An 11,181-nucleotide genomic window follows, 5' to 3' on the forward strand; every position below is an offset into this window, starting at 1 on the left:
TATATGACGCTGCAAAAAGTTAATTCGCCCACACGATCCGAGTATCACTAAATACACAAAATTGTTGTTGAATTTCAAGTTTTCTTAATGAAAGCAATGGATATTATTTATCAACTCATTTTAAAAAGTTTTTAATAATCAGTTAGCAGTTAATTAAACCTATATAATACTCGGAAATACTCGGGCGCTACTCCGATTGTTGACGAAACGAACTCGGCAAACTTCGTACATTTTCGAAAAAAGGAGGAATTCCTCCCGTTTTAGTTACGTGGCGTAAATTGTGATACAATGTATTACCGGAGGCTACCTGACCTAAGATTCATCAGGAATAGTCAGATTTTTTTTGGTATGGGAACCAGACTAGGGGACATTTTTATTTTTTAAAAGGGAAAGAACTCGATCCCTCTTTTCTGCATTGAGGGGGTCGGGCATTATTTTTTTTTCAAAAGAAAAGCACTCAACCCCCATTTCTGAATTAAGGAGGTCAAACAAGTTTTTCTTCAAAGGAAAGGAACTTGTCCGCAATTCTGTTCCGCATTTTAGGGGGTTTGGATTTTATTTCAAAAGAACAGCATTGCACTCCCCCCCCCTTGTGAATTTAGGAATAAGAACATATATTACCATAAATAAAACACACTATGTAACTCGACAACAGCACGAACAAAAAATATCAATCACCGGAGCACATCGTACTACATCAAATCAGTAGATTGGAAGCTAATGCTAACTGTAACAAGATCAAAAATAAGCACCCCCAAACAGTTTATATCATAAAATGGGGTCCGCTCTCAAGTCTGACGCCTCATAGGTCCGACGCCTCATAAGTGCGACAAAATCGCATCCCCTAACCAAATGAAGGCCCATAAGTCCGACGCCTCATAGGTCCAACGACTTATAAGTCCGACGCCTCATAGCTCCGACGCCTCTGGTCCGACAAATTAAACATCTCGTTTTTCCGACGTCGGACTTATGAGGCGTCGGACTTATGATTCGGCCCCCCCCCCATAAAATTACTTTAAGCTCTCAAACGTATTCAACTGTTTTCCCCCTTTCGCGCGTGTATGTCCTTTTTCTGTGCATGCATGGCGTGCGTGACACTCTCGCATATTTGTAGGCTTATGTTGTTACACGGAAGTGACCTAGCTAACATGACCTGTAAAACGGATTAGTCAGTGCCCTTGGAATTGGATAGGGCGGTGATGATTAAAGGGAAGATTAAGAGCCCATCAGAAGAAAAGGTGCAATGTAAACTACGCCTTCAGCTTCACAAGCATGTGTCGTGCGTACGCGTATTTTCAGTGATGACCTCGGTTCACTTGGTAGACTACACTAAAACAACTGAACAAAGGCTAAGGGGAAGTAATATGATAATAAAGCAGGAAAGAGACTGAATGCCAGTGAACATGAACGGAACAGCCGTTATTACTGCTCAATGCACTGAACGAAACCAAATCGACAGGAACATGTGTGACCATTGTCTGCCTTCATTAATGAAGACTGGTCTCCAGTCGAAGTGTTTCCTGCTCATATCTGCTAGCCTTAAGTCAAGGCCCAGAGGCTACACGTGACACACGCCGGATGATGGCACGTAAAAAGAAAAGGCCAAGCGGCGGCGCCGCGAAGGGTGCACCCCTGCAATAAAATTCTCATGGACACTAATGCAAAATGACCATACTTCAAAATTCTTTTAACAATATTCAGAACTTTCACAAGCTAGTTTTTTAAGCTGCACAGAAAAATGATGATCAAAAACGTCATCTTTCATTTTCTGTTCATTTTTGGTAGGCTGCCCATTGACGTTTCGAGATTTTCTCACCCAAAGCGGAAAAGTAGCCAGCTTGAAAAACGATCCCTTCACAACAGGGCAAAATAGCGCCACTTTCGAGCCAAATTGAATCAAAAATGCTCAGAATTGGAAGTTCCTATAGTCCGGCCCAGAGGTTCATTGCCATATCTCTTCAATCCCCAATCTTATGGCTCTCAGAACTCTCTAATAGAGAACATTTTGATGGTACAAGTTTTATTCATGAGCTCGGCGGATGGATACAGGCCTATTTACCGGTGTATCCCGAGGCTCGTGCTAGTCTTTTTACGTGCTAGCAACCGGGGTGCGTAACGTGTCCGGGTAACCGCGTGGGCCTTGACTAAAGGCGTGTGTCACGATTGATATTGTAGGATGGCTTAAAATAACTTCGGTGATTTCCCAATATCGCATTGGATGGTGCAATAGTGTTTTTGTTGTACCAAACATTGAGTTACAGGCTTACAGCTCTTACAATCTGGACCACAACTGTGCTGGCAGTTTACAAACAAGGCATATCAAAAGGTGACTCTGGAGACAGTCTGCGGCTCGATATATTTCTAAACGTCTATCTGTAGCTGACTGAAGCTAGAAGGTATGTAGTCTTTTATCAGAAAAAAATTGGGTAAACTCGATGCATAAAAGTAAATCATGAATTGGAATGGAGTCCCTTATCAGTACATATTAACCCTAAAGGGGCCGGGGGCGGAATCCGCCCCCCTCCTCAACATTTTCCGTGATAGCCTCTAAAAAAAAATGTTCGCGACCCGAGCTGTTATGACTTTTTAGCCTCAAGCTTTGCGCATCTTTTGATACTAAAAACATAAAAATCGGACCACGGGTTGCTGCGTAGCGAAAAAAATTCCGTGAAAACTGAATTTTCGCATATACGGCGTGTACACAGAGCAGAATTGCCATTCGTACATATAAATAATTAATTAGCCGTAATTCCAAAACCCTTTGACCTATAGTCAAAAAATTTCTTGGGTATGTTTAGGAAGAGTTGCTCTATGCATGTGCCGAGTTTCAAAATTTTTCGTTACTCGATGGCCGAGATCTTAGGGACGGGGCGGAATCCGCCCCCCCCCCCCCCCCCGGCTGAGAAATGGTAAAAATAACCCGGCCCCTTTAGGGTTAAAATATTTAGATCGTGGGCACACTTGAGCGTGATTTGTCGTTTCTGTAGTGCAAGTTTTGATCTGCTTTTCTGCTTTATAATTGGTTTTTTATATCTTTATTTCTCACTTATTTTGAATTTGTAAAATTTCTGTTGGGGATTTGAATCTTTTAATCAGTGGACCCTAATAAGCTGCTTTCATTAAGTTGTAATGTGCTTTTTCAAAATATTTGAATTCGTGAATTATTGAATAGGCCTACACGAATTTTATCAGGGTGCGCCTGGTCGGGGTGGGGGCAGTGTACGTATTAGACCATATTTGAGCAGATTCGCTGATTAACTATGCAAGACAACCGCATCTTGACCTCTAGATTTTGACCAATCAGCGAGCGCTTTCTATATCGGGTCTTAGGTCATTCACCCGTTGTGGCATCATAGACATGGATAAACCTAGACCCAGCTATAAAGGCTGTGGTCATGCCCTCTATCTTATGTTACGCGACATGCGCCCAGTTGTTGTGTTACTAAACAATGCATTCGTATTGACTAATCAAACGTATAATCCTGATTCGGAAATGAAATGACGTCACGATTTGGTACAGTTATACGGAGACTTGGCTCCGTGAATAATGTGATACTCAAACTACCGGGGTGGGGGTAAGAAGCTATTATTATTTTGCGGTTGACATGATACGGCCTCCATTCCCTATGGTTATTCGCCAAGTCTTGAATGTCATGTTTTTTTTAATAGATGGCAATGAAACCTGTAGCGGCGGATGTGAACATTATCAAGGTTGGAGCGTTTGGGGACGTGTTTAGACCATGGTCTCCCGAGTACTCATTCCGCGTACATTTATGGAAAAATCAGAGGAAAACTGAAGAGGTAAAAGTATAAGTACGTGTCTTCTGTGTGTGAATTGGCCTCTTTGTTGTTCTTTTCTTAAAGTTAAAAATCTGCACTTTTTATGCCATTTCAAGAGCCCACATTAAAAGAGCATTTGGTCAGTGCGCCTTATAAAAAAACACTCCCCACTGAACCAGTTATTAATTGCCGTCATTAATGACTTCAAAGAACTAAATTAACACCTCTAAACTATCTGAGAAAAGAAAGTTTTGAAGCGACTAAATATTTTAGTGGCTTTCTGTAACTTAAATGGCCTATCGGCATTCAAGCAACGATTTTGAATACAAAGCAGATAAGCAAATAGCCTTACAGAAGTTTGAGCTATCCTTAAAATAATGGACACGATTTGTAAAAAAAAAACCAGGCATTCAGTGAGCAATGATACAATTCATGTTATATAGGTTGTTAAAAAGCTTCACCGTCGAAATCTTGGCTCATAAAATATCATAATCATTGAGAGAGCTAAGAAAATATATATTGTTTTCACAAAGCAAGTTTTCATGGGAGGTCATCGATCCAAAGTGCTCAATAGAACTTTTAAAACTTGTACAATTTATTGTGGTATGATGCCCAGCTTCTCAATCATTGACGATTCACAATCATTCACGAATGCAAACTAAACTCAATTCTGTCAACCGGGGAAAGTATTTTTTTGCGATATATAGTTTGGTTATAACCGTCGTGAGGAAATGATGGTAAATGCGTGGCTCGTTTTCTGATTTTTCTTTTCCATTTTATAGACTTTATGCACACATCTGCCATATTAAACTAAACACAAAATAGTTATTTAGCTCTTCAACGCAATGACCCAACAGTTCATTATAAATTAATACCAGTATCTGCTCTGATGAATAATTAAACATTTGCGATTAAAGGTATCCTAATGTTAAAGCCAAGCGAGGCCTTGAACACACTCCAGTCATAAAGCTGACACTATCTCATTCAACAGTTTGCAATTTATAAAATAGATTCAGGGATCACGATTTAGCCTGTTTTAGAATGTCACACAAATTGACTGATACTGTATACTAACCGACAATGTAACTAAATTGGCCGATAAATGTTACTACATGCACTATCGGTCAGTATTTGCTACATTGTCGGTTAGACCGACAATGTAACAACAATCGACTGATAGTGTAGTACAGTTTACTATCCGTAATTTTGTGTGATATTATCGGTTAGTGGTACAGTATATCGGTCAATTTTGTGTGAGATTATCGGTTAGTGATACAGTATATCGGTCAATTTGTGTGACAGTATCGATAAGTGATTCTTTATTCGCTGGTTACCTGATTATCAGTTGTAACAACCTGGCTTCCTCGTCTACTACCAATACACCTTAATCTACGAGGTGTTATTCTGAATAGCCCGTTTACAATGATTACCTTTTCGTTTCTCTAATGTTGTATTACCATCTTTATACCTGTTCAGGAGGTTTTCGCTGTCGAGGCTAATCTTATGAAGTCCAACATACTAGACGTCCCTAGATTTATACCTGTTGACTTTGCCGATGAGCGAGCCGTCATGATTGAGATTACAGACATTGATGAACAGTGGGATATAAAGCCAGAGGTATTAAAAAGTAAAATATTATATGAGTTTCAAAAATGGAATATAATTTGAGTTGTAGGAATAAGTACAAGCCGAGGTGGGTGTAATAGAATCAGAGTTTTTGCTGGGCCCGATTGTTTTCTTTGTAATGGACTCACTCCGCTCGCTTTCACTCGTGAATTCAACGACCCGATGCTTAGACTGCACATACAAAAGACTCCTGCTGAATAGGCACTCTGTATCGATTGAACATTGTCACTGGCAGTGGCGTTTTATCTGTGCCAGGGACTGGAGGGGTAGGGGGATGACTAAAATTGTCAGATTTTCCGCCGTCACTGCAAAATCTACATTTAGTCAGAAAGAAATCGTCGTCTAAACTATCCAAGAAATCCTCGTCTGGACTATCCATTTTGACGTAAGGAGCCTATACACACAAAATGACTTAATTGGTTGTACGGGTGTGTCGATACACATGCTAAACACGTCAGGAAACAATGTTGCAACTTGACACCACTTCCGCGCTTGTGTACAATGTCTATGGGGAGTCATTTCAAGTATTTTCCAACAACTTTGGAAACATTTATCAGTCCCAGATTCATGTCTTATCATCTTTTTTGCAACGAATGGCCTTCATTGAGATGATATATGAAGAAAAGAGTGGCGTCAGGTTGCAGCATTCTTTCCAATACTTCTGTTGACGCAATGGTTTAAGTCGAAGAATACACTCGCAAGTGTGGATTCTCAATTTACGAATTCACTCGGCGCTTCGCGCCTCGTGAATTCTTAAATTACGAATCCACACTTTCTCGTGTATTCTCCTTAACATATCTCACATCACAGAAGTCAGCAATTGTTAAATTTGAGTTTGAAGATAATAAATTCATTAACGAAAACAACTTCTACTATATTCTACCTATTTTCTTTTAATATATAAACACTGCAACAACAAAGGCAAAAACTATTTTCAAAGACGCACTGTTTTAGATGATTTTTCTCCTCTATTATTTAGTTAAAGATTCAAAGTATTCCAATTTCGCACGTCATGCACTCGCCTGAGAACTCCGTGACTTTCAATCTGAGTACATACGGGCCCGAGGATTCCTTCTTTAGTCCCGATATCGACGTAGCCATATACCAGAATCCTGAGAAGAAAGTTCGTCTGTCTTTCAAGCCTCAGGAACATTAAAGTGAGTTTCTTTTCCCCAAAAAAAATATGATGCAAGTGAGGGAGTGTTTTGTACAATTGATTACCGGCAATAATTTAGAAATGAAATTAAAAAAGACACACAAAAGAGGGAAAAAACTGGATGTAAACTGGGGGGGGGGGGGGGGGGGTAACCAGAGTTATTTTTGCCTTTGCAAAAAAAAAGGATCTGTGAATTTTTATGTTTTTGGTATCAGATTAAAGCTGAGTCCTTGTTCTTTTAAATACTGAAAAAAATCATAAAATAGCACTCTGGGTTGCAGAGAAAATGCCAATTATGTAAAGGTAGTCATTTTTATCCTGTACACAAGTACTTCAAACAGTGCATCATTTTACTGTAAGCCTACTGTGCAATTATCCTTTATTTGTGCAATTTCTTTAATATTTTGACATATTTATTATGCTGAAGGGGTTACAAATAGGACTAAAAAGGATGAGATACCTATTCAGGTGGAAAATAAAAGGTATTTCCTTCAAATTCATTTGTATTCTTGTCGTATTATGTGCCGTGTTGTTTGTAAGGACCAGGATATGCACAAATATGAACAGTACAAATCCCTTAATGTGCAGGTATTTTTTTTGTGTAGGCCTACAGGATGAAACATGACTTCTTTTACAGAATTGGCATTTTTTAGCAACCCAAGTGATATTTTTATTTTTATGTATTTAATCTGATACCCAAAACATAGAAAAGCACCGATTGTTATTTTTTTTAATTAAAGGCAAATGTCAATTTAGGTTGCATTTTGTTGGATCACCTTCTACATTTTGTGCCTCTTTCTCACCGACTGACTGACTGACTGGCTGCCAGATTGACTAAATGACTGTGTCCAGAGTTGCTGACTCGAGGCATGTGACTTGGACTCGAGTCGGACTCGAGTCACTATTTTTGTGACTTGTGACTTGACTTGTAGATACCAGCTTTTACTTGTGACTTGACTTGGACTTGCAAACAATGACTTGTGACTTGTGACTTGACTTGGGATTGCAAAAAATGACTTGTTACCAACGCAAGTCAGACGCTACTCGAGCTACCCAATACACTTAAATTAAGCTATTATAGCGAGAAAGTTTCATTCCAGAAAATAGACCTCAGTGACTGAATCCAGTAAAATGAATAGTTCCCACTAGTTTCAAAAGTTTTCAATAAGACTGTCACAACAAACTACAGTTTTCAATTACCAAGTCTCTTGCTGAATGGAATGGTTGAACAAACTTTGAAAGAACCTTTCATGAAAAGAAAGCAGGCCTTTGTCAATTGCATGTAAAATACCGGATAGCCTAACCCATTGGTAGGCGTTTAGTATACATGAAAATTGAACAATAAAGTGTTAGTATACTACATGTAATCGAGTGAGTGAAGTCTTTTTTTCATGTCATCTCAACATTTATTTCTACAATGTGAAGTAAATTTATTGAAGTATACAAAGGGCTAATATCCGACGGATATGTGATAAACTACAAGAATAGCAATTGCAACAAAGGGCTAATATCCGACGGATATGTGATAAACTACAAGAATAGCAATTGCAACACATTGAAAAAGGGGAATTAAGGAGGCATGTTAAAAATAACTTGTAAGTTCAAACGCCAGGTTCTTTTAGCTTATTACAGCTGGACAAAATAATGTGCAACTTGACGTGTTCTTGGACAAAGATACTTGTGACTTGACTTGTGTTTAGACCAAATGACTTGTGACTTGAATTGTGACTGGACCTAATGACTTGTGACTTGACTTGTGACTGGACCTAATGACTTGTGACTGGACCTAATGACTTGTGACTTGACTTGGACTTGCAAACAGTGACTTGTGACTTGACTTGGACTTGCAAAAAATGACTTGCTGCCACCTCTGACTGTGTCTGGCGACGTGGATGGTTTGTTTATATAGCGAAGAGGAGCCGGGTACAAATGTAGTGTTTATTGTACATGATCGCCCAGTTACGCCAACATATGGGCTAAATCTGGCCCATCCTGTAGACTGGGTACCAGAAAAGACGTCCACTTGTATATTCGTGCTGAATCAAGTGACTAGAATTATTGTGTGCGCTCTTGGACCAATTTAATACTTGCTTTGTCTTTTTACATCTTAGAATGTAAATTTAACGCGAGTTTTTTGTTGTTGAGAATGCTGTTGTTTTTACTCAGAGAAGCACATTGTCAAACTGCCGGATTGCTGGTCACATCCGACCCGAGATTTTCTAGACTACAAACAGTTCTTTCCCAAATCAAAAATATTGTGCGCATGAATATTGAAATTCACTGCTAGCATTTAAATAACCAAGTGCCCTAGAATGTCTTTAACATGAAATTACTGAGACCTCATGTTTCTTTGACGAAACGGTTGATTTCGGCAATTCTAAATTTAAACATCCACTCAAAAAAAAAAAAAAAAGGTGGCTGAGATTTCGAACAACAAGTACTGTGACCAATGGCCTGAAGTACAGAGTGTCCCTATAAACATTGTGCATGAAGAAATCGCTGATTTTTTTTTCCAAAAGTTGGTCAGACTATAATAGCTTATCGAATTTTATAACATTTTGAAGCCTATGGTCTTGTTTATAATTGTTAGAAAAATAGGGATATCTAACGATGCAAACCTCAGATATCTTTGATTTGGTAAGGCTATGTATTTTTCGACCTGCACAATGTAATTTCCACACTTAGTATTTGCTGGTATATATCAATTATGGGGTTATAGGTACGTGTTACGCAGTGCTTGAAATATTGCATGGCCTTTATGTCGCATTTAAATAAAGGTGTTCACAGATAAAATTTTGGGCAGTCCTACATAATATTATATAATATAGGTTTTTTGTCTTTAACAAAGATTTTGAAATGACAATTTCAAAATTTCTTGAACTTAATGTCAAAAGATTTAAATAAAAAAAATAAAATAAAAAAAAATAAACAATGAACATGTAATCTTCTTTGGCAGCTGAAATGTATTGGCCTAAGCTTAACTATACAGACATCTAATTGTGTGCAGGAGGAAAATATTAAAGCCTTACAAAATCAACAATATCTCTGGTTTGCATTGATGGATTTTCTTGATATTTTTACCAATTATAAACAATACCATATACTTTAATATAATGTGTACTTGATTAGCTACTTTGACCACCTTTTGAGCAAATCAGCGACTTCTTCGTGCACAATATTTATTGGGACTCGCTGTAAGACCAGATAAATTGTGTGGCGTTACTGATTATCAGACACTTTTTGGAACAAAATTGTTCGAAAAGAAATTCACGCTGCAGGTCAGGAGGGAAGGGGATGGCATAACATTTGAGCTGCTGCTTGCAATCCTCACTACACATCAGATGATCTGGCAGGGCCTTATAACACATGAGTTTTATGCGAGACACATTAAGTTAATTAACCAAGGTTTAATATTTACTTTCTTTTTTATTTCAGTTGCATATGAGTGGTTTCTTCACCAAAAAGGCACCTGGAGAATGTACGGAGCTTTTTGTGAGCTAAGCACGGGACATATTCCTCTGTAGTGTCAGCGGGGAAGAATGCTACAGCTGGTGAATGGGCTTTACTTATGCAGCACTTCAAACGCTTTCTCACGTTACATTATACATGAATATTAAAATCTCTATTTCATCAATATATATATAAAGACTGAACACAAAACCCAGGTTATTTGTCCTTTTACAGACCATATACATGGTACAAAAACGACAAGCAGACAAACACAAAGTATTTAAAAGATAAACAACAAACAGTGTAGAATAATGATTAAAAAATGCCCAACGTGAAAATAAATGACAAAAAAGAATACCCCATCCCCATCCCCAAAGACATCTCATGTAAAAACGGGCGGATTAAAAAAATACATATATCCAAAAATATAAAAAAAATACTTCTTGGTAAAAAGTGGCAGTGAAAATCCACCATTAACAGATTAAGACCAGTAAAAGTAATTGATAAAGAAAAATGGGCCTACTCCAGAAGTGACATATTGACCCACTGTGGCTTGGATTTGGCATTGTATATAGCATATGAAGCAGCCAAGGCAAATTTGCTGAGGTTGTTGACTTCATTTTTGCATCCCGATAATCCAATTCAATTCAATTGCTGAACATTTATTTTAACGTTGTTATGTCACTAAAAATATTAAATCGTTATGTTAACATTTAAGCATACAAAATATAATACGAAGTAATTTTACACAACACCGTTATTAACATAATGAAAAAATATGCATAATCCACATAACAACACGGGGATAGGGTGAAGCGATCGCTTTGGTTCCCTGACCCGTTGGACACTTACAGACTGACGGACAATTAAGTACGAACTAAGGACAATGACAGACAAACAAACAAAGAGAAGTATCATTAAGCTATTGTTATATGTTTACAAAGTATCAACGGACTACGAATAACATGTAAGAAGTTGTGTCTTTAATTTTTTGGTAAATGTAGATAGAGTTAAAGACGTTTTAAGAGGGATACTTAGACTATTCCAGAAACTCGTGCCACGTTGAACTATTCCATTTTTGAACACTGTCGTTCTATTGCAGCCAACATGAAGACTTTTCTTCGCGATACTCCTGGTTTTATAACAATGAACATTTGAAGTTAAAGTAA

General features: G+C 38.1%; 1 protein-coding gene across 2 annotated transcripts; it reads left to right on the forward strand.

The window, feature by feature from the left end:
- Window positions 1–2,239: 2,239 nt before the first annotated feature.
- LOC119732872 lies at window positions 2,240–10,128 on the forward strand. Of its 2 annotated transcripts, XM_038206470.1 has the most exons (5): window positions 2,240–2,396; window positions 3,670–3,801; window positions 5,257–5,397; window positions 6,386–6,563; window positions 9,998–10,128. In XM_038206470.1, exons 2-4 carry the CDS (start codon window positions 3,670–3,672, stop codon window positions 6,560–6,562), a joined length of 450 nt encoding a protein of 149 aa, XP_038062398.1. In that variant the 5' UTR covers window positions 2,240–2,396; the 3' UTR covers window position 6,563; window positions 9,998–10,128. The 2 variants fall into 2 exon arrangements, with proteins under 2 accessions (XP_038062398.1, XP_038062399.1); XM_038206471.1 differs by lacking the exon at window positions 9,998–10,128 and having other exon boundaries at window positions 6,386–6,654.
- The last annotated feature ends 1,053 nt before the right edge of the window (window positions 10,129–11,181 follow it).

The sequence above is a fragment of the Patiria miniata genome, unplaced genomic scaffold, assembly GCF_015706575.1.
Source record: "Patiria miniata isolate m_02_andy unplaced genomic scaffold, ASM1570657v1 HiC_scaffold_25, whole genome shotgun sequence".
NCBI lineage: Eukaryota > Metazoa > Echinodermata > Asteroidea > Valvatida > Asterinidae > Patiria > Patiria miniata.

Coding starts and splice junctions, on each gene's coding strand:
- LOC119732872 (XM_038206470.1), top strand. CDS start 3,670: ATGGCAATGAAACCTGTAGCGGCGGATGTGAACATTATCAAGGTTGGA. Junction 3,802..5,256: donor ATCAGAGGAAAACTGAAGAG/GTAAAAGTATAA, acceptor ATACCTGTTCAG/GAGGTTTTCGCTGTCGAGGC. Junction 5,398..6,385: donor AGTGGGATATAAAGCCAGAG/GTATTAAAAAGT, acceptor TCTATTATTTAG/TTAAAGATTCAAAGTATTCC.